The sequence below is a fragment of the Corvus brachyrhynchos genome, unplaced genomic scaffold (genome assembly GCF_000691975.1).
Source record: "Corvus brachyrhynchos isolate BGI_N302 unplaced genomic scaffold, ASM69197v1 scaffold279, whole genome shotgun sequence".
Classification (NCBI taxonomy): domain Eukaryota; kingdom Metazoa; phylum Chordata; class Aves; order Passeriformes; family Corvidae; genus Corvus; species Corvus brachyrhynchos.
This window is the reverse complement of record NW_008246060.1, coordinates 5803152-5826863: the sequence shown is the minus strand read 5'-3', so window position 1 is coordinate 5826863 and position 23712 is coordinate 5803152. Positions and strand designations below refer to the sequence as shown.

General features: G+C 39.1%; 2 protein-coding genes across 3 annotated transcripts in view; one reads left to right on the top strand and one right to left on the bottom strand.

The window, feature by feature from the left end:
• OPN4 (opsin 4) overlaps nt 1–22494 on the bottom strand; it is a 22958-nt gene extending 464 nt beyond the window's left edge. Inside the window, exons 1-12 of one of the 2 annotated variants that reach the window (XM_008642782.2) lie at nt 22132–22494; nt 15353–15495; nt 13296–13429; nt 11941–12144; nt 9356–9527; nt 8332–8496; nt 5704–5811; nt 4369–4549; nt 2738–2884; nt 2158–2226; nt 1680–1715; nt 1–822 (exon numbers count right to left, since the gene is read on the bottom strand). The exon at nt 1–822 is cut by the window's left edge and continues 464 nt beyond it. In XM_008642782.2, the coding sequence (XP_008641004.1) occupies nt 631–822; nt 1680–1715; nt 2158–2226; nt 2738–2884; nt 4369–4549; nt 5704–5811; nt 8332–8496; nt 9356–9527; nt 11941–12144; nt 13296–13429; nt 15353–15495; nt 22132–22158 (1578 nt within the window). In that variant the 5' untranslated portion in view covers nt 22159–22494 and the 3' untranslated portion in view covers nt 1–630. The remainder of the gene's footprint in view (nt 823–1679; nt 1716–2157; nt 2227–2737; nt 2885–4368; nt 4550–5703; nt 5812–8331; nt 8497–9355; nt 9528–11940; nt 12145–13295; nt 13430–15352; nt 15496–22131) is intronic. The other variant, XM_017746264.1, reaches the window with a different exon arrangement.
• WAPL (WAPL cohesin release factor) overlaps nt 1–23712 on the top strand; it is a 132051-nt gene that overhangs the window by 7110 nt on the left and 101229 nt on the right. The window lies entirely within an intron of this gene.

Below are 23712 nucleotides of genomic sequence, written 5' to 3'. Positions count from 1 at the left end.
TCTTTCCCTGGTCTCAGAAATTAAAATAAAGATCTGAGACTTCAAATTACTGCTAAAGTGCATTGCCTGTCATTGGATCGTAGAAGAAAATGGGGGAAAATATGTCATTAATGAGAGAAGGGAGCACCGACTGTGTATTTAAGTTTACATTTGGTCGAGAAACTTCACATTAATGAAGAAACTATCTTCAGGAAATAATGTCCATTTCCCCCCAAATTTCTCAGCTTTAACTCTATAGTAGCTTTGAAGTTAATACACTAAGTGAACAAAGCCAGTTCTGAATATCATACTTCCCTTCCCTCTCAGGTTAATCCTAGGAGGCTTCTAGGTAAGGTCTGTGTAGTGATGGGAATATATGTGAGCAGAGTAAAATCCAAATAAAAGGAATTTTTTTATGAGCTGCATGAAGAAGAAATACTAAAATTACGTGTGACTCAGATCAAGATGTGATCCACTGGAGAGAGTTCTGATGCTGAAAAGATCACTCCTCGGTTTTTTATCCTTGCTTGTCTTTTGCTGTGTCTTTGTAGGAGCATTTGAGACCAGTCTAGGAAGTTATTCTGGATTCAGCCAGTCCACAGCTGTTCCAGAGCTGTTGGCAAAGGTGATATTCAGGCTTGCACCACTCACTTAACTGCTGGACTTCTTGTTCTGCTTGTGACTGTTGGACTTAGGGTACAGGAAGCCAGAGTTGTATCTAGAAGGCAGCTCTACTCCTTGGACACTGCTGCATGTTATTGTAATACTGGGTATCTGGGCTGAAGATAATCCCTGGTGAGACTCTCCTTTTCTTTGTCCAATACTGTTCAGGCTCTCACCTTTCTAAAGGATGCAAAGATTTAGAAGAAATGGACAACACAAACATCTACAAGGAGACCGCATTGAATCATCTATAAAAAGGTGGCATATATTTAGATAAGCACTTTGCTGCTCCCCATAGCTGATTCAAAAGCAAACTTAAGTGATGGAGGGGAGAGTAGATCTGAACATTTTTTTTAATATTTCATTAATAACTTATGAAAGAAAACCCCACCTGTTAAACAATTTAATTTACTAAAGCATTAAAGACTTTGCAATTGCTAATTAAGAGCTGGTCTACTTTGAATAAAGACCACCTAGGCTAATGACAGCACATTCACCTATGAACAGAAATACTATGAATATGCTCAGACAGCCTATGAATTCAATCAGGTAAGGAGTTTCTCCAGAAAGAGGGACTGCTTAGGGTCATTGGGCAAGAGTATGTAAAATGTAGCATTAACAGCATGGGTAGTTTGAAGGGGGAAGCAAACTACATAATGAGGTAAAAATTGAGGGAAAGATTAATTAGCATTTTTTGACAATAAGCCATGTTAGCTGTCACTTGCACAGGACCAAAAAATCAGTTAGGATGAGGCTCACAATAGCTCATAAGAATCACTGCTAACAATAGAGACAATGTAAGGTGGTTGTATTACACTGGGGTTAGTGCTGCAAAGATAGTGCTGCAAAGCCTTGTTTTCACCTGCTGGCTCTTTGCTTTTATTTCCATGTCTGCTGAGAATTAAGGCAAGTTGAATCACTTGTGGGAGTTGTCAAATATTTTTACCCATATGCTGTAGCTGTGTTAGATGAAGAAGAAACAGACACTAGCACAACATCTTAATGAATAGGTGACATGGTATGTTTCAAAAACTGACCTTGCTTTCTTCCAAGCTGCATATTTTAGATGTTTCCTGCAACACAAAACAGAGAACATTAAATAGTAAACAACATTGCTTTGTACAGCAGTACTTGCCACAGGACTAAGGCTGTCTCATAGGTACAGCCATCAGAATGGCAGTCTCAGCTTAGCATATACATCATAAATATAAAGATGGCACAAAATTAATGCTTCCATGCTCCACTAAGGAAATCTCAGACCTCATCAGAGAACTTATTAAATTCAAGAAAATACTCAGGTTCCTGGAAGAAGTTGGACTTCAGAAGAATTCTATAGTACCTATGTTCTCCTTCTGCTTAGTTTCAGCAATGGTCTACCCTTTGTGGTCATGTTTTCTGCATTGTGCTGGGAATATTGTGTAGTTTTTACACCTCAAAAACAACTTAATTTGTGCTCAGGGACTGGGATTGTCCTCCTTATTTTTTGTTGCCAAATATTAAAATAATAGTTCTTACAGTAGGTGTAGCCATGTACTCCATGACATTCAGTTCCACCATCAATATGTCATCAACATCTACAGCTGTCTGAAAAATGAACACAGATAAGAAAGATATAAATGGCATATAGGTATGTCATAATATCTGACATGCAAAATGCATAGGGGAAAGAAAGAGGAAAGCAGAGGACTGACTGAAAAGCAGTGATATGTTAAAGACAGCCCTGTTTTTTACATCTTACCACATGTTCATTTGGTAGCAAATGGTGAGACAACAGAAAGATCAACCAAGTAATTTGGACAGTGAAAGACAAATATTACTAAATACACACTTAAAACCAAACATGAGACAACTCTCCATTCAGATGCTAAGTTCTCTAAAACAGCAGCAGAAATGCAATGAAGACAACTGAATAATGAACCAGGGTGGGAATAAAAAGCTGATGGCCTTTTACAGCCTCTAAGTCATTACTCATTGTGTTAACTCGTAGCTTATCCGCATCTTCTTGGCAGGAACCTTCATTATTAATTATGATACAATGTGCAGATTTGTTAACTTGCCAGTTGTCAGAGAATTTAGGTATCACACAGTCTATTACCTTCTCACAATTCCCAGAATCCTGGCTTGTCAGTTTGGCTCTTATGTCACTAGTCTGAGTTGTATCTTTTTCCATTTCATAGGAAATTCGTCTTCTGGCAAGTCTGGAGAACATACTGGGAGTATCAGTTTCTGTTTCAGTACACCCCTAAAATTAATACAGCAAAAACATTTACCCTAGGTCTCTTAGACTATCATCCAATTTTCCCCAGTTTTACCTAGACAGAAATTGTAAAAGAGATAGGCATTGTATAAAGGACATTTAACAAAAGCTCTGCCATATATGACTTCAGAAAATGTTTGCTTGTAAGAAGCACAAACAAAACTATCAAGTCTGTTGCATCTAAAATTTGGCTTACTTTTTTTTTCCTCCACAGGATGCACTGCAAAATTTGAAAGAAATAGTGTTTTGTTACAATCTATTGTTGAAACTTCTCCAATGCCTCTCGTAGTTCCAAGGAGATAGTGTTTCCACAGTACTACCGACTTAGGAAGCACAGGTATTTGGAGGAATTAGGGACAAAGTTTCCAAAGTGGCTTGGGCGGAAGCAGAAATAAATGGAAGGAAATGTCTCAGGACTGCAGAATCAGTTAGAAATACTTTGTTTCAGGACAGAGTCCTGGGTTTATAAACTTTGTTCCAATTAATGGGAAAACAAAACCCTGTTACTGAGGGAGTCTGTTTTTTAAGAATCAAGACTTGCAGTGTAAGAGACGCAATATAAAAATGTTCCTTTTCTGTTACCCAGTTTTAAAACCTTCCACTTGACTGGAGGCTACCAGCCAGAAGAATTTCATTTTGACTGGGCTGAGAAGTTAAAAGAACAGAGAAGGCAAAGAAATTGAAATTTCATTGTTAAAAACAACTGTCAGAATTTAGTGCTTAGCTGGATTAGATACAATTATTATCCTGACTGTAAACTGAATTGCCAAGAAAATGTAATCTTTTCAGTTATTTGGAAATTTTGTTTAAAATGATTGCAATGAACTAACTAATATGCTTATTTAGTAATATAACTTTAAGTTACAGGAGAGAGCCTGGATGCCAAATACTTGCCCTGTTTTCAGCTGCTGTGCAAAACATTTGTTTCCACTTAGACTGGCAGCAGCAAGCTGTTGGGGTCTTCTGTGAGAAAGATTCTGTAATGGATTTACTGATTTGTCTAAATCTGATGATTAATATGTTTCCAAATACATCCCACTTTCAGAAAGCATTATCTATTTCATTGCAATCTTGCTTTCACTAGAGAACTATTTAGTGACTAGCAGTTTCTTCTTTCTGTGTCCAGACTGCAAATTTGTGGTCAGACAAGCACAATTACGATTGGAAGTACAATTGGACTTTTCAACGGAGCTCTGACTATCCTCCTTTAACTTTCTATAATTCCTGTTGTTCCATCTTTCCACTCTTCCTTCAGTGTCACCAACCATCAAGAAGAAAATTATCTACGTTCTGCTTTTTCACTTCAGCCTTCTGTCTTTAATTTTGCTTTGTCCCTCCACTTTCTCTGGAGCTTTTATAATGAGCACCATAATGCATTTCATCTAAAGAATCTACCACTTGGAAGGACTCTATATGAAAATGAATTACTTTGCAATTAAAAATGGGTGTATGGGAAGTGGCTCCCTTACTGATTCACTGTCAGAGAGAGAAGACAGTCTCATTTTTCCTTTCTGCAGCCCACTTATCTCAGAAGACTGGCTGGTTACGGTCGCTCGTCTGGAGGAGTGGTAACTGCTGAAAGACCGTGAGTCTTTAGGAGAAATTCTCAGTAGGGGTCGAAGGCAAGGAACATGTGTTGCAATGGCTCTTCTAATGGATAAGAGGGAGAACCAGTCAGATTTTTTTCTGTTAGCACAAAAATTCAATCATCAAAACAATGCATTTATTCAGAGAGATGAAGTAATGCTGCATGGACTGGAAAATTACTGGGTACAAAAAGAGTTTTCCAGATATCAGATATCTCATCTACAATCACCCTGCAAGATCACTTATTCACAGTGTTCTGCAGGACTCAGATTTATTGCTTGGAAGGGATAAGGGCATTAAAATATAACTCTTGGAACTGAAGGGAGCTATTACAACGATGTTTTATCTGCTTTCAGCTTAATCAGGGCAAAAAACCCATTCTGTCCCTTTAAACTGAACCTCGCAGAAGTACTACATAATGAATTATTTTAATCTTCCCCTAAGCAGCTATTCTAGCTCCTCTTACACATCTGTTTGCTGGCTATCTGTAGAGTTGTACAGAATGTGCATTTATATTACTGTATTACTTTGCTCATATGCAGCGTTAGGAAACTGGCCTAGCTTTCCTCTTCCTGCCAGTCTTCCCCATGTAGATGTTCCTGCCCACCTCTTCTTTATCCAGTTCCTCGGTAGTTCTTTGTAAGTGGTGAAACAACAGCCTATCTGTGGCTTTGCTGCCATCCATCAAATCTCACTGCCTGCATCTGAACTTGGAATGATAATGACCCTCCATGTTATGACCTGTCAGAGGAAATATTATCTGAAATATGAAAGCCTCGAGAAACATGAGGAGGATGCACAAAATAGGGAAGAGGTGGTTTGGCTTACTGTATTGCCTCTCTCACTAACCTGGTTAATGTAACAAAGTGCTATTTGCAACACTGCCCAATGTCTGCCTCTCCCACAAAGACAGTTAAAAATTTATGGTGCTTTCCTTTGAGATGGAAATGTTTCCATCTTTTATCATGCAACAGGTAAATACAGATCAGTATCCATAAGCATCTCTAACTACCATCTGCTTAGTAGTTTGTTCCAAGTACAAATTCCACTGACATTTCTGTGGCATTGAGAAGTGTTCCTGGGGAGGGCAAGGCTGTCCTACAGAGTTAAAATGAGCAGGTGAAGGAGAGTTCAGGTACTAGACTTAAAACTGACAAAGTTACTCTCAGATTTTCTTTTCTATATTAAACATGCCTTGTTTAATAGAGTGAACTTACCTGTATTTGGGGTGAGTGATGGCATAAATGATGGGGTTATGGATGACAGAAGCTTTGGCAATCACAGCTGGTATGGAGTGCATGAAGGGTGTTAGGACATGGGAATACCTAGAGTAATGCAAGCACATCATATATTTACTATTGAGTTCTACATTGTCTATGCAGTTATACAGTGGCAAGAAAATGGCTTTATTAAGGCTGTACTCCACAGAGTAAAAGGGGAGTTTGGTACCAAAACAGCGAGAGAACAAATTCTACATCCTTTGCCTGTAAAGATCAACATCAGCCTAACTGCATTTCTGAAAAATACGGTTTTCTTGGGGCTTCTCTTGCAGCACTTCACTAGTGTGACCCAGGATGGTGGTAACTACTGTGTTGTTTTCCTAGGAACAATGTCAGCCTTTAAGAAGGCTTCACCACCCTGGTGAGGAAGTTTTTCATCATACTGTGGGAATATTTTTGCTCTGTCATAAGGTGGAAATGGTTTGCCAATTGCAATACAGGAATCATTTTGTCAGCTCCCTGAATGTTGAGATGCCATTTCACCTCTAAGGCTTTTCTCTGATAAGGATGTTCTCCATGTGCAATTTTTAACATGGCTTCTCCTGATCATACTTTAAAAGCATTGATTAGAGGTATAAATCTTCACAGATTCTGGATAACACGCAACAGTGTGACCTTACTGAAATGGAGTTTTTGACCCTGAGCTGAGACGGTGCTTTGGTAAGGCTGATGGAGAGTTCAGCTAACAGAAACAAACAATGGCAAAGCCTTGAGTTTAAGCTAATCATTCTTGTGTTTAAGCTAATCATTCCCAGAAAATGAAACCTGTAGACCAACAATATTAGTGAGCATAACTGTGTGCTGGCACACTATTCTCCATTCAAAATATTTTCTAAAGGAATTAAGGTTCTTCCTTCTTTTTTCATATGGTATTGCTCTGTCAGATGAGTTGTCTTTATTCCAAGTCTATAGCCACAGACTCCATGTCTGCCTCCCATATGTAGCATGCAGTGATTTTATCTGAGTCGATTGCAATAAAATTTCACAGAAGACATCCAGGCTTGGTCTGTTAATCTCTGAAAAATCCCAGAAGGATTGCCTAAAAGACATAGTTCAGAAATGGAAAAAACCTGAATGAAGCTATGTTGCTCCCCAGATATCTTCATAAGCAGAATTTGAAAATACTAATTTATAAGATACTGCAGAGTTATAAAATTGTCCATTTGTTCAGTTAGGTAGATGCTGAATTGTACGTGACAGCCCAACAGTTCTATGTAGCTAAAGTGGTAAACTTAAAGCATCCCCTAATTGATTTTCTTTTAGGTCTGTTGCAGTACTGCAAGGTAGCTGTACTGCATTTCCATGTCTCCTTGCTCCTCCTCTGTGTCTAACTGGTCACATGTCACCAGTGTTGAATGTCCAGCACCTAAGTTCCCCTTTGACAGGAGATGGGACACTAGGACATGTGTGAAGGATTCGTATTTCTGAGTGAGAAACATGTTTACCTTCATGGAGAAAATGTTTGTTGGCAGCTTGGAATTACTCCTCTGCATACAAAGGGAGAGAATCCACTTCCCTCAGTATTTTTTCTCCTTAAACCTAAGAATTTAGAAGTGTTGTGTTTAGGAAATCGCCTTCCTAAGCTGGGTTTGAGATGAGGACCTGCAATGGCCTCTTCCTTGGGTGTGTAACAAAAAGCACCCTCGTCTCCCAAAATGTTCCATCATAAATAAATTTGGACTGTGTGTCAGTTTTAGGAACACCTACTTTTTATTTCTGACTTGAAAAATTCAAAGAGGAATGTATTGTACTATCATAGGAATCTTCCACTTGGGGTTTTGCGGGTAACAAGGCTTCCTAAAGCAGATAGTCACACACATTTTAGAGAGGCTAAACTGAAGCACAGGAAAATTCACATGTTAGGGTGGGAGAAATAGCCATGTAGAGCCAAGGCATCTGGATTCCCAATCGGTTACTTGTGCCTGGATTGTATCAACTATAGTCTGGTGTCAGGCTATGTGTTTTAATACTGTCATGCTTCTGTTGAAATTACTGTATAAAATACTGACAACTAAATAGATGAAGGAAGTGCTTTGATGATTTATATTTATGATCTTTTATATCTAGCATCAAAAAGCTCCGAATTCATGTATGTACTAATTTTGAACTTGCTTATATATGTAAGGAATTTCAGCAGTTTGATGTAACACAAAAAAATGAATATACTTTTTTAAGTTAAGGAAGTAGAGAAAAAAAGAGAATCAACCCCTGGGAGGATCTTTTTGGGGCCCTTTATTTAGCATTTTGGTGCTAAATAAAGTTAAGATAGTTCAAATATCCTAGCACAGAGAATGCATTCAGAAATCTTCAGCATGGCAGTTTATGTTGCCAGTAATAATATTCTTGTTTTCTTTCTCCTTTTTTTTTTAATTTTCTTAAATTCAAACTAAGAAAAAAACCAGTCAGCATGTGCCCCATTTGTTAAATATCATTCCTAAATAGTGAATGTTTTGGACACATTTCAGACATTAAACTTGACAAGTAGCTTTGACTTTCATCTGTCTTTTACAATTTCACATCTTTTGCATTCACTGAATGTTCCTCTGCTGATACATTTATAATTACCCAGCAAAAGCTACCAGAGCAACAACAGAGTATGGTGACCAGGAAACGACAAAAAACAAGATGACGATCAGTGCAATTTTGGCCATCTTCCACTCATTTTTCATCCTCTGATACTGTTTCTGGAACTCTTTATTTCCACGTTTGCATCCAAATGTCTGAACAGACCTAGGGAAAATAAACGTACAACAGCAAAAAATGAAGGTAGGGAAATGAGCAAATAGCTTCATGAAGTGGGGAAACAATTACTCTTCTGATACTTTAGGCTAAAATTCCTGCACTTTTATTGTATGTTAATGCAAGTATGTGACCCGTCCTTCACAATTCGATGTACTTCTGTTGCACTAATCAATGGGAAAATCCACATGTGCTTCAGTGAAGAAAATAACCCTGGAGCAAAAGAATTTCCACATAAACCAAGTATTCAAGCCAATTGAATAATGCGGAGTTAAAGACAGTTAGAGGAGTCTTTGCTTTCCTTGGTCCAGTTTTGCTACCTTGCTGTCACTTTGTACTTCTGAACTAAGTGACCAGATCCACTGGGATCTACAGGATTGGTACCTATAGATGGCACATGGAGTGGCAGGCTGCCCTTTACTTTTAAAGCAATCGCTTTTTGTTTCAGAGTCCTGTTACTAAATTTTTGTTCTCCTTTTCACCCTTTTCTCTTTTTTAAAATTTGTAGTTGAATTCCATCTATTTTTCTGTGAAATAATTATTGATACACTGTCATTAGGTGTTTCTGAGGTCCCTTTTGTATTTATTCTGGTTGGTTAATTTCTGTACTCTTTTCCATGTCATTAGATAATATACCGATCAGCTCTGGCCTAAATTCAGGAATGGTTCTTCTAAGAATCACACTTCTTACCATGTTGACTATTCACAGAATTCTCGTTTGGTTTCCTGTTTCAGTTGTGCATACAAAATAAATGTGAGAAATGCCCCAGCTTTCTTCTGTTCTTTCTTTGTTTTAAGAAAACAGTCACTTAAACACAAGGATAAAAATTTGGGACTGTTGGCTACTTACTTGTTGGCCTTCTTGATAGCCTCAAATATAGAGACATAGCTGTATATGATAGCAATCAAAGGAATGAAAAAGACAAAGCAGAAAAGCAGCATTGTGTAGGCACGGACTGATGGTGTGAAAGTCATGTAGTCCCAGGAACAGGAAGTCAGCAAACCCTCAGGAACATATGCACCTAGGAAGAAAGACAGGAGAAGGCATAAAGCATGAAGTGATTGTTATTCTGGGTGCAGAAATTACAGAAGATACTCAGAATAACATGGGATTTAGTCCTATTCTCTAAAAGGGAAAAAAAGGTTTAAAAGGATAAACAATTCTTCGTGTAAAGCACTTTCCTATTTTCTTTTGTTTCCCTATTGTATTTATGTTTAGTGGTCTAAGGCTTCAGCAAACTGAATAATTTTGCTTCAGTTCTTGAATATTGTTTAAAACTCATCATAGTCAAAGGGAATCTCTCCAAATACTTATTTGGGTCTTGGACCAGACCTATGTAGGCTTTAAGTATCTCCATTTCCTGTCAAATTGCTTTCTTCCTTAGGAGTCAAACCAGTTGCTCTAGGTACCACTTTTCTAAGAATGTGCAGGTAAGAGAAATTTACTGGGTAAAGTATGACAGCTGGTTAGGGGTCAGTAGCTCTGACCGAGGAAGCTGTGACTGGTCGGGAGAGATGGTCCCGAAAGGAATCGCCTTCCCGAGGCCCGGTGTCTTCCTCAGCTGCTGGCTGGAGGGCCCGTGCAGAAGCTGTCAGCTCTTTAGTGATTGTCAGCTCGTGATTCCAGCTCAGCTCTGCAGGGCAGCCTCCAGGCCAGACCAGGGAGAGACGAGAGGCCCGTGTAGCTGTTCCACATGAGGGAGCTTTATTGGTCTGTACTCCGGCGAAGGGGAGCTAGGGACGGGCAGCTCTCTCTACCTTTGCAGGGGCAGGGGGCTAGCTTTATAGGGATACAGGGGGTAGGTGTCAGAGGGTAAAGGCCAATGGGTTACAGAGGATCTGCATAGGGTCTCTCAGAGGATTCTGGGTCTGTCTTCTCGCCGTAACTGAAAAGTAGCTGCCTTCCCGGGGGGGGGTCCTGATGGGAGATTGCTCAATCGCCTTGTCTCCGCAGACGTCCCTCCAGGGCAGTGGCTGGGCATACCCCACAGCAAAGGAAAAAGATTTAATGTGTGGTCCAAATTATTTTGTCACGAAGTAAAGCTGAGTAGAAGTAAAAAAAAAAAAAAAAACCAAACAAAACATGCATACATAATGTTCTGCCTGAAATAAAATGTATTCTCTTTAAAGGAACTATTTTGAACTGCTAGTAAATGAATTGGCAACAGCAATGTCTTTTTACTTTGTAATTTTAATTTTAGCTGTTTATGCTGATATTTTCTGCTCAGCTCTTAAAAATATTGCACCAGATGTTCTGAAATGCATCTAATTACAGTGTGAGAGTTCATACTGTGGGCACTATTACAATCTAATTACAAGATAATAACACCCTGCAAGCAGTTATTCCACCTTCTTCAACTGAAAATCTATAATCTAAGGCTGTACTGTCATTTTGTTATTCTAACAGCTCCTCACTCAACTAAAGACTGCTTCTGTCAGTATTGCAGTTTGCCTGCTTAAACATGCTTCATGTTTGTGGGGGACCAGAACAGCAATAATATGACAGTAACAAAACTCTACTGAAATTCTACTCAGTACTTGAGTTGGTTGTTGCATCCTTTACTAGTCAAACATTTCTATGTTCTCACCTCCGTTGGCAGACACATTCTTTTCTGGAATTAGGGAGCATAATGATGGGCTGCGGTTTTGAATGATGAGTTCATTCTAACTTAGTGACTGGAACTGGTGACTCACAGAAAATAAACTTAATGGTAGTGAGGCAGATTCAAATGAGGAAGAATAACAGAAACTCTCTTTGTCACAAATTGCAACGATCAAGGTGCTGTATGAATGTTCCTGAATGTTCCGATTTCCACGCGTAAAATTCACATTTACAAAAGTATTTCCGTTACTACTAAATGCCATCCTTATTGGAAGCCAGTGACAACACCAATGACCGAATGGAGAATGTGGACAACACCAACTGCAATTTTTCCATCCAGAACACAGTCAAGACTTACTGAAGGTCTACTTGCGCAAATGCTCAGACTGTATTCCTCCTTTATGTGAATAAAAAGAAGTAGATTGACACTGCTGTCTTAGACAGCACCTTTGAGGATGAAAATTCATCAAACATAACACAAATACATTTATTTAACTTTTATATTGTTGAATTTGGTTCAATGGAATAGACATGGGATAACGAGCAGGCGCATTCTTCATAAATTTTGGCCATAAATTTATCTACTGTTCTTTATGCAGTAAGTAATGCACTCAAGGAAAAGCACTATTATATGGCACTGTCATATAATATGCTGTAATGCACACTGCATTCTTTTTTTATTGAGATTGATTTTGATTTGATTGAGACCTTCAGTTTTAATATGTATTTCATCTTTTTTTTTCAAATTGGTTTATTCAACCCTCTTCTGTACCTTTAAGTGGTCTTTAATCCGATACTATGAGGGCAAAAAAGTTTAATTCCATTTCACTTACTCCATCCAAAGAAGGGTGGGAGACTCCAAGCCAAAGAGTACAGCCAGACTCCTACCAGGATTATTAGGGCCTTCTTCTTAGACGTCACTCCAACAGAAGCCAGAGGTTTTGTGATGACAAAATATCTGTCCAAGGCAATCACCATCAAAGTGATCATAGATGTTATGCCAAAAAGAGCTCCGCAGAAGGCATACAGCTCACAGCCTTGCAATGAAGATGACAGAAGTAGCAGTGAAATTAATCTACCCATGCTAATTAATTTCTAGGAGAGTTCAAGTCTGAACTTATGAACTAATGTCTTCTGGAATTTGTAAAGCAATGAAACTTGAGTTTTCCTGCAGTGATAATGCTACTTCAAAGCTGCTGTCTGTCTTGTTAATTACATTATCCATGGAGATAAACTTCAAAGATTTTGTTTGCTTCAATTGCTGGAGACAGTGATACTTAACATATTGTCACTCACTGATTTCTGATGTTTCTAGTGGGATCATTTCAGCAGTCCATTAATATCTTGTTTAACTCCAGTTTTACTGCAGGTCCCATAGAAGCAGCTGTTTTGCTCAACAATGGGATATAGTTACTTTGGTGTCATGGAACTGTTCATATCTCAAGGGCAGTAAAACTGAAGTAAATATGAATACATTAATGAGTAATTTAGCTGAAGTAAATATTCAGACTATGAATACATTAATGAGTGATTTAATTGTTCAAACAACCTAATGATTAAAAGCAGTGGTTTGGATTAGTTTTAACATGTATGCAAATGAACACTTAATGGAAGTAAAATAAAATATGCTTTTGGTCATCAGAGATCAAAATAGCAATTTTACTTCTGTGAGTTTCCTCTCTGTCAGTACCTGTTCAAGAGGCAAAGATTAGTCTTCTTCTTACAACAGTTATATTGGAAGAATGAAAGCACCTTCATTTCACATTTTCTTACTACACAGGAAGTGTTAACATTTCTGTTAACTCTGTGAAAAATCAGGCTTTCCAGGGTTTCTTGCCTCACTTTGCCAGGTGCAAGTCCCAGAGCAGGTTATTCAGAAGGGCTTTTAAGCTGGTGTGCTGAGGGGCAGTGCTTCTTTGTCAGAGGACTCTGACAGTAACCAAGTCATGAGGTGATTGGGGAAGAACACTGGAAAGAAGGTTAGTGCTGTGCCTCATGTTGCCAGTGGTGCCTTTGTATCTGTCTCATGAATGTAATTTTCCTCGCAAGATGGCAGTATATGTGTGTCAACATTGAAACAATGTTGAGAAATGTTCTCAATATTGCAAGAGTACCTGAGGGTAGATGGATTAACAGCCACTATGGTAAGAACATACACAGTGAAATCTTAGAAAGAATATATACAAACCTTTCTCACCAAAAATCCAGTGTTTGTAGAGGCTGTTGGTGAAAAAAACCGGAGACTGTGTAATGGACATCAGGAAGTCACTAATAGCTAGATTGATGATGAGTATGTTGGCTGGAGTTTGAAGGCTCCTACTCCTACAGAGATCAGAAGAAAGGTTGCTAAACAGTGCTGCACTGTTAATGATGCCGTTACTCATTCCTGTGAGTTCACAAATACCAAGGAACACTACATGGTAAGCTAAAGCAGAGTACTTCTCGTTTCCCTCATGAGGGAACACAAGCAAGGCTCAGTTGTACACTCTTATACTCCTGTGCACTTTATAGGATAGTTTTGATAACCAGCTCAGTGACTGGGATAAATCACACTGTTCTTTAAATATTCTAACCCAGCATTCTAACCCAGGGTACTGCATGTCCACGATTAACAGGAAATTAAAGTTGATGTACACTATGCATTTCTGGATCTGGGTTGTGTTAAGCAGGAGAAGGAGCATGCATTTTCCACTGCTGATAAGATCAACAGTGACTTCCGAATACAAGGATTAAGCAAACTCACTATGTACCACATCAAGCACTTTGTTTTACATCAGTTCTTCTCTGTGACACTCATTTCACTGGCCCAGATTCTGTCTTTAAAAGAGCAATAAGGAGTGTATTCTGCCTGCTTTTGTTATAGATAGTATTACAGTGCAGTCTTTTAAAGGGTACACATAAAAACTCAACTGAGAGCTCTTCAGTTTGGGGCTCAGTGTAACTATTTAGCTCCTTTCTCAATTTCAGTCTTAGACATAATTGAAAAATATGTGAATAAATGGTGGTTCTTTGCACTGGTCCAGAATCAATCACTAGGATCACCATCCCCTGTCTGTCAATTTAGGAGCAAGGATATATTATTAGTAGGTGCCTATGGGTTGTGTGTATTTGTTTGTAGTCCACAAAGTTACTGAACACATTTCTGTTTCAGGCAGCTGGTTTTCTTATGGTTTGCCATTACTTAAGGCTGCTTCATAAGCACCTAAACTGTTTTCTGAATTTCTGAGGTACTTGTTACTTAGCTATCAGTATCCCTTTCTGTCTTCATATCACCTTCAAATGAAGACAAGCTGTGTCCTCCAGTGGAAGTGGAAGTGCCATAACTGGATTTCCTGTATGGGACCAGCCAAAAAGCTAATCTGGCTCATGTACTTCATCCTCACATATCGGATCTGCATGCCAACACCTTTTCTCTTCTTAAGGCCACTGTCATTCTCTCTTAAGTGTTGGTATCTACTCTGAATGAATGTGCTGAAACCTACTGCTTAATGCACCCCATAAATACAGGCTTGAGACCAAGAATGACTTTCGTCCACACTCCAGTGATCTAAGTTAGCACAGCCAAATTATCCTATAATTTGTTGCTGTTACTTTGGTTTATTACATTAGTGCCTAAAGACCGATCACACAGTAGAAGCTCACTGGCTTGGACATCATGTCAATGCTCTGTCCCAGTGTGACAAATCAGACACAGAATGAGGAGTGAACAGGAATGGTGAACACATGACATTGTTGTCAGAGATCCAATTTCCCTCAGATATAAAAGTTGGAATATGGCTTTAGCTAAAAGGAAACAAGCCAAGTGTTGGAAAATGTGAAAAAAACAGAAGTGACATGGCCACTAATGAACAGGGGGGAAGAAAGAAACTGACAAGTAAGAAACAGAAGGAAACATCTAAGATAGAGCAGATTTGCGGGATACAGAGGTGCAAACCAGCCCATCAATCCAGTGCAGACACAGCCAGTAGAAAAAAATTCATTGTAACATTTCTGCTTTGGCTACATTTCTATTGCTTGGAATATCGGGCGGTTCTCTGCTATTTTGGTAACAATTTTGCTATGGCTGTGGTTAATGGGAAAAAGAGGGAAATTCCAGGTTGCTACTGTTTTCCTACAGCAGTGTCTTCTGGTGCATTTTACTCTCTCAGTAGTCTGATAGTATTCCTGGACTGTGTTTGCAGAGCACAGGATACAGTTCAAGTTCATACATTTGAATATTTAAAAAGACTTTCAAAAGAAAGGTACCTGCAGAAAGCGTAGAAGACCAGGAAATTACCCAGAGTTCCTGTGATCCCCACTATAAGAATGACAACTCCAATTGTATAATGGGCATGGTCTGGGACATCCACTGTAGGAAAAGCGCGAGGAACATCTTGCGCTGTCATCTTCTGTGGAGCAAGCAAGAGGTCATAGGTATATTACCAAACCTTTCTGAATAAGCTGGCATGTGCTTCTCTAGAAGGAGAAATTGTCAAGAATGCAAGAAGACAACAAGCAAAAAAAGTCAGAATAAGTGAATTGCTTTCATATTCCATTTACTGTTGATCATCTTTGGGGGATAAATATGCCATCAACAGTGCAAAGGAGGGTTTGCATGTTTACTGTCGATTTAGAATGCTGGTGACGAAAAGCAACCTATTCTCTCCCAAAAGAAAAATAAGGATATAAAGGAGAAAAAAAGACAGGAAGGGACCCATTTCATTGCATCTGATTTCAGGTAGTTCAGTATTTAACAAGTAAGCTTCCTATAGATTTAATTTCAGGAAAGTTTCTGTACCTGTGAAGTACAATTTCAGTTGTCCTCTGACATCACTAGCTAGACTTTGCTAAGCAAGTAGAAATGTTCTGTGGATAAATAGGCATTTACTCCTTTAGCAGTATGGCTATTTCATTTTTCCCGCTGGATAACACTGAATTGTGAGCTGCCCTCAAGAGCTAATTACCAAAAGCCTGGCAGCTTGAACAAGAGTCTTTTGGAAACCAAACTAGGGATCAGAAAAACTAAACCACAAATCCTTTATCCTTATGCCTGGTCTCCACACCAGTTTCGGTCTGCCTGAATCAAGGTATTTTGCTCTCTGTGAATTATTTAATAAACCACTTGACTGAAGCATTTGTGTCTTAACCAGTTAACAACTCACCGCAAAATTCAGTAGCCAAGTCTGAAGACTGCAGTACTGGAAATGGGTATTTTTCGACAATAGAGGCAGACATTACTTCTGAATACATCTGTGGCATTGGGCTGAGGTTATTATAAGCAGTGTGTATTTAAAACCAATGTGCCAGTAGCAAGAGGTGAACCCAGGAGCCTGGAATTCTGGAAGAGATTGTCTTTGCTTTGTGTGCTGAAGATCTGCCCGCAGCAATCCTCAACCACCAGAGTGCACTCCCTGGGTTTCTACATTAGCAGCAATAAAATGCTAGACAAATACTCTGATCTTAGAGAAAGAAAATGTAGCTCTGGCTGTTACTGTAATTGGAGCAGAATGCTAAGTTTGATACACTAACTGAATGACCGTATCATGGCATTTATGGTTCAGGTTCCTGCAGCAAAGTGGAAGTTGGTGTAACATCATTAACATCAATGGGCATCTTGCCCAGGTAGAAATTGCTGTGCTCAACACACTGCCAGTAAACTAACAAAAATAATCCCATACTAATAGCAAGTAGATAGGAAGAGTCTGAGATAAAACTCTTTCAAGTAAATGAGATCAGGTGTTCTTTGGTTTGGGTTGGTTTTATTTCTCCTTAGCCTTTTGGCTAGAACATTTTTAAACTGCTATTCTGCAGAGAGTTAATGATGATTATTAGTGGAATGGAGATTTCTGATGTTTTTTCCGCCTGTAGCTATCCATTTAATCAGAACTGGATCAATGTAATAGAAACGAAGCAACTAAAGGAGCTTGTTTTGGCTACGAAGAACAGATTAAAGTAGCTTTAAGTTGAATTAAATTTGTGGAGGGGGGACTAAGGACAAGGAAAAATTTAAAAGAGAGATAAATACACAGAGAAATCACAAGAGAGGCAAGGTTATTTAGGGGAAAGTAGAAGATTTTAAAAATTGTTTATTCATTAATGAAACAAGTTCAGAGTCAATAAAAATGTCAAGTGTGAGAAAAAATAAAGGAATAATATTTATATCGGAGCAGTGATAGGGCATAAATTATAATACTACATATATGATGAAGAAAAGGTGCGTGGCAAAAGGAATAAATTAGCATTTTAGTGTGGACTTCCTGTAGGCCTTGGATTTTTACCAGAGGGTTCAACTCTGGCTGTTCTCTAAGAGATAAAAATCAATTATTAAAAAGAAGTCATTTCACTGTTTTCATCAGAAATACAATTACTAAAGTCAAAGACAGGTACTAGTTGATTGAGAAGGCATTAGATCAGGCCTAAGCACTTCAAATCCATCTCTAAGTTGCTTGCATACACACAGCTTCCTTACTAGAAGACAAAAATACATGCCTGTATCAGGTTCAGCTCTGTGTCTTCTATGGGAATTGCACATCAAAAGAAAGGACAGGGAGAAAATGATAGTGCTTTGAGAAAATCAGGTCAGCAGGATAATCAAGAAATCAGATCATTCCTAAAGCTTTTCTCTATTTAGTTTCTCCAGTGCATTAGCCTTGTTTATTCTGTCTTCTATTGTCATCCCACAGTATGAGTACTTGGTTAGCAGGGGAGAATAAAAATCCCCCTGTTGCAATCCATATTGTAGCACTTGTCCTTTGGGAATACTCTGAACAGCTATTTCAATTGCAGTGATAATACACAGCAGTGTTGCCTTGCATGTTTTTCTGTTCAACCTTCTTTCTATAAACACCTCGTAATGAAGATATTGGAACTGGGACTGGCCCTATTTAACATTTTATTGGCAACATGGACAGTGGGATCGAGGGCACTCTCAGCAGCTTTGCTGATGGCACCAAGCTGTGTGGTGCAGTCAACATGCTGGAGGGAAGAGATTCCATCCTGGAGAGGGACTTGGACAGGCTTGAGAGGTGGGACTGTGCAAACCTCATGAAGTTCAACAAGGCCACATGCAAGGTCCTCCATGTGGGTCAGGGCAATCCCAAGCACAAATACAGGCTGGGTGGAAAGGGATTGGGAGCAGCCCTGGGGAGAGGATCTTGGCGGTGTTCATAGGATCATAGAATGGTTTAGGTTGGAAGGGATCTTAAAGATTCTCTAGTTCCAGCACGCCCGCCATGGACAGGGACACCTTCCACTGGAGCAGGTTACTAAGAGCCCCATCCAGCCTGGCCTTGAACACTCCCAGGGATGAGGCATCCACAGCTTCTCTGAGAAATGTGTTCCCGAGCCTCACATCCTCACAGTAAGGAATTTCTTCCTAATACCTAATCTAAACATGCCCTCTTTCTGTTTGAACACATTACCCCTTGTCCTACCACTAAGTCCCTGTAAAATTTCCCCCTCCAACTTTCTTGTAGTCCCTTTAGGTACTGGAAGGCTGCTCTAAGGTCTCCTCAAAGCCATCTCTACCCCAGGCTCAACAAATCCAACTCTCTCAACCTCTAGTCAAGATAAAAAGCAGGTTTTATAACTTTTTTTGGGTGTGTATGAAAACAGGCCTTTGGCTAGAGCTGTGCAAGAATTTATGTTTTTAATCTCTGAAAGGCATATAATTTATTATTGATTTACGCTATAGTTTTGCAGAATCAGTTTGAGAAGTGCCACACTGGTTCAGACAAGTATTCCTGACAAAACACCAGCCTGCCTTTAGCCAGGACTGGACATTTCGTAGAGATGCCAAATGTGCATAATGAACAGTGGTGTGAGACTTTAAGTAGTCTTAGTAATTGGTTTGTACCCTAAACCAGAGTTATTATCTCTTGGAAAGGAGAATTTTACTCCTCCATAAATTTTAATCCTCCATATATAGGTTTAATCCTTTGCTAAATCCTATTTTGTCATTTGCCTCAATAGATGCAGAGTCAAGAAGTTATGAAGTTGCTCTATGTCAGTGTGTTTCCTTCCAGCAAGTTAAAGTGTGTCCTGGTAGAAGCACTAGAGTAGAGGGAAGCAGCTAAGTTTCATGAAGTTTGCCTTCTTAAAATGCTCACTGTTTTCCCTAAAGGAATGTTTGTTTACTACCTACAATGAAACAGCTAAACCAGAACTGTGTTCTCAGTCGTCTTTCAGTAGACTTGACTGAGACTTACAAACCTGAGATACCTTATGGGAGTTTGGAGAAAAGCAAATGTTTTATAGATAAATATGTCTAAATCCTTGCTGCAGCACAATATGGTTCCTTATTATTCTACATTTACAGCCTGCTGCCACAGCTGCTTGCAAGGGAGGCAGAATTCTTCCTTGAGGGACAATCAGAGGAACCAGCTTGCTTCTTTAGGAAGAGAGAGACTAAGGTTTGGTGCAAGCAGAGAAGGGAGTAAAAATAAATAAGCCACAGGGCAGACTTATTAGGGCACATAGGGCAGAACTTGTATTTCACCATGAAGTTTGTCAAAACCCTCCAAGACACTAAGTGAAAGACAGTTGAAAAGGAATTCCTTTGCAGGCCAAACCAAAATCACGATTCTTAAGTGATTTGTCCAGGTAACAAGGAAGCCTAGATCAGATATTAAACCCAGGAATATTTGATGCCTGCATCTGTTTTGTCTTGGGGATCCATTTATCGTACAGTTTCCTAAAAAGAATGTTTTCTAAATAGTTACTTCATAATTAAATAAAAACCCCCGAATGAACCAAACCAGCTAACCTCTGAATAACTTCTAGTAGAAGATATACCATTTTTGAAAGTCCAACACACATCCCCATAGCATGAGAAAAATATTTTTGTATAAGTGATAAAAGGACAACATGCAAAGAATTGAATTCAACTATTATTGAGAAAAAACATCTGTTCTTTTGCAGAGTGAGGGAATAAAATCATATCACTTAATTACCATTCAGTTGGAGGTATTTATTACTGAAGTCCTACTAAAGCTAACAGTGATGATGGCAGGAGCAAAGCCATGCAAGCAAATACTCATGCTAAATATAAATCATACGTGATATAGCCCACTCCTCACAGTCTCACAATGGCAAGAATATAAAATCAGGTTTAGAGTTATGGTTACAGGGAAAGAAGAAATTGTCATAAGGTCATTTGGGCATTTGAATATATTTCAGTGCTGATTCTGATTGATTTAATTGTATGACATCAATTTGAAAGCCAGGAGCAGAAAAACTCTGTCAAGGACACTTTTTCAGCTACTTCTGCCCTGAACATGGCAGATGGATTGTATCTAAGTTGGTGTAAAACAAGACAACAGAAGGGAAAAGAAAATAGGGAGCGCTATATGGTTGCTTTTGTGAATTCATCTAACTTCAAACTGTTACTGGTTTTGCAGAATGTTATAATGGAATAGAGCCCAGTTCCAAAACATTGCAAGTTTTGGACGTCCGGGATGAACTTTGGCAATATAACAAGTGTCTTTGTTCCCCTACAAACCCAGGTAAGGAAGCCACTTACACAGTATGACTACAGAGCCAATGATAGTGTTAGGCCTTTTACATTACAACAAATTACATAGTTTAGAAAAATTATCTGACCAGAAACACTGTAATTTCCTGGGGTTCCTTGTGTGGTGTTTGTACTGCCTACCTACAAGAGGCCTCAAACAACTGATAGCACTTACTTTCCTTTACAGGTCTTTGCTCTGATTTCTGAGCTTGCCTCTGTGGGCACTTGCTCTGTGACGACAGGCAGCACAGAGAGGAGTGTAATCCCCCCTCAATTATGGTTTCAGCAGGGTGACGCTAACTGCTAAGCCCTCTTTCCAGTAGACAGCAGGGCTTTCCATAGATGATGCTTGTCCTGTTGAGCAATTTGGATAACAGATTTTGTATCCTATCTTCCGGATTTAATCTCAGCCACAAGCAGCACACACTGCTTTCACTCCTGAAACTCTCTTAAGCCAGTCTTTATGTCAAGTTAAAATGTAAAATTTTGGCAATACAGACACTTGTCCTAGGGAGAGGAAAGGGACAACTAATTAGATCTTTCAGTAGAATAAGGACAAGATCAATTTTTAATTTTCCAGTGTAAATCACTGTGTCCCCAGAATGCTTTTCCATTTTGCCATGAGCTCTCCAGTCCCTTTCTCTCTCCCTGCTATGTTCTGCTGTCCTTTCTCGTGTGTTATCCATCTAATTTAGTCTTGTAAGCGCCTTGGCTCAGGACACTTCTTTATTTTTCTGTAATATACTGCAGATATCCAGGTTTTATTAAAAAATAGATTTTAAAAACTTGAAAAATTAGGTTGCTTTGTGTTTTTATTATAAACTTTTAAACAGACTTTTGTAAAAACAGCACATGAACAAAACCTGCAGTCCTAATAATATTCTGAGAGGCAAAGTCAGAAAGAGGACTTCTGAACTCCTTTGGTTCAGGCTTGTGGGGTGGGATAGAGAAAATTTTTAGCAAACCCAAAAAATTCCATCCTGAAGTGTCATCATAACAGATTCTCACCTTCCCACTTCCAAGGAAAATTTCTTTCTCTTTAGTATATAAAAACTCAGAAAGAGCTTTGATAAGACTTACCTGAGAAAATGGTCCAAACAACTTTCTTGGGTAACTGCATGTAACAACTCTTTTAACATTTACATAAGCACTCCACTGCACTTACAGATTATGACAGAAATTATGGGGATTTCCACCCTGAATAACCACACAAGAGAGCATTATGTTTGAACTGCTATAATGTACAAGAACATCTTGTTTTGATAGTTTGCAACATATTTGATGCACTTTGCTGTTTTTGCTTGTCTTCTGCCCATGCAGCTGTACTGAAAAACACTGCTTATACAGCCTTTTCTGAATTAAATAAATAGTTAAAGGAATAAAAACAAGATTTAAAAATTTTCATTATGTTGTTCATTTTTGCAGTACAGCATTAAATGTGTACACGCTCCTTAATTGTCCATTTACAGTCCTATAAATGCCAGCCTTGCCAGAGATCTACATGCTACAGCTTTAAGTGACAGAAAACACTTACTGTTGGGGGTCTAAGAGGCAGATCCATCAGGGTGTAGGCATTGGCTTCTGAGTCGTTCCATGCATTGAAGGACTCCACAGTTTTGGTGCTCTTGGTGTCTTCAGAGGGACAGGAGATCCCCTTCTGAATGGGCTGATTATTCAGGTGAACAAAATCTAAGCAAAAACCAAGAAAGAAGAGCTGTCCTCTGAATTTAAGTCAGCCACTTTACCTTCGTGTGTGTGTGTGTGTGTGAAGCAGGTTGTTAGATTCCTTGGAATGGTGTGAGATCCAGTGCAGAGTTTCTCGCTAGAGCTTCAGATTGCTTCAGTCCATCATCAGCTTAGCAAAGGGCAGCAGCAGCAGCTTCCATTTAAATACAGGAGAGGGCAGAATCCGCACATGCCCAGTTTGAAGCTTGCTCCATCCTGATTCCAGCTTCACTTTAATGACAGTATAAAACTGATGCTCACTTAAAAGTGCTGTTATCTGGTTTTTTGCCTTTGACAAATTTATGTCTGAATTCTAATGCTATAACCATACTATCTCTGTATGAAGACAAAGAAGTTAAAAGGTGGAGTCTTAAATATTGGACCTTATGGTTCTTTTTCACCATATTGGGGAATTAGTTTTTTGCAGTCTGCTTTTAAAGAAGATGCATGTGTACAGTTCTGCTGAAATTGTCAGAACTCAAATAGATTCTGATATTTAACAATGTGCTTGTGTGCACTTCTGTCTTGTAGAATTTAGGTCATGGTTGTTTGTTGGTCCACTTCTAAAAATAAACAAAACATACGGATAAAACCTGACATCATTCTTTTCTGCTCTCTAGTTAAAAAAACCCAAACCAAACCAACCCACACAAATACCCTAGGCAGAAAAGAGCAACTATCCACCTGTTTCAAGAGTTGCCTGCTTTCTTTTCAGTTGTGTTTGTGTAAAGTACACATGAACAGACACTTATTCACACAAATCTGGCTTTACATTCCACTGTGCAAAGAGAGATGAATTGCTGTATTCCCAGTTGAAGGCCCATTACTGTTGTAAAGTGAAGTTTAATTGCAACAGAGAATTAGTCACAGTGTGTGACAAAGCTCTTCTAGCAGATACTGCAGCCTGAGTATTACAGAATTTAGGCCTTCCACCCACTGTCAAAATGACCCTGATGCAAACTATTAGCTTCACTGCAGCTGGTATTAAAAATAGATGACGTGAACTGTTCCTGGAAAGCCTTTGTGAGAAGGCTGTGTTAGTAATGGTGGGAACTGCATTCCCCCAGCTCTGCACATGTACCTTTCCTTAAATGAACACCTGCATTACCTAACCATAAACGGAAGGATTGCATTTTTTTGCATGAATGGGAGCTGTGCCTCTAATGAAAGGCACACACCTATAGCGTTGCATTTCCCTTGAAAGTCATTTAAGGAGGGAAGCCATCCTTGTTGTCACCAGGCCACTGAACATTAACCAGCACAAATGCCCCTTAGACTCTACAGGCTCTCAAACTGTGGCACCTTAAGAATAGTAATTAGCAGGCCCATTATGAAAGGCAGAGAGGTTTCATTGAGTGTCCCTGCCCTGCAGTGTTGGTAGACACAGCCA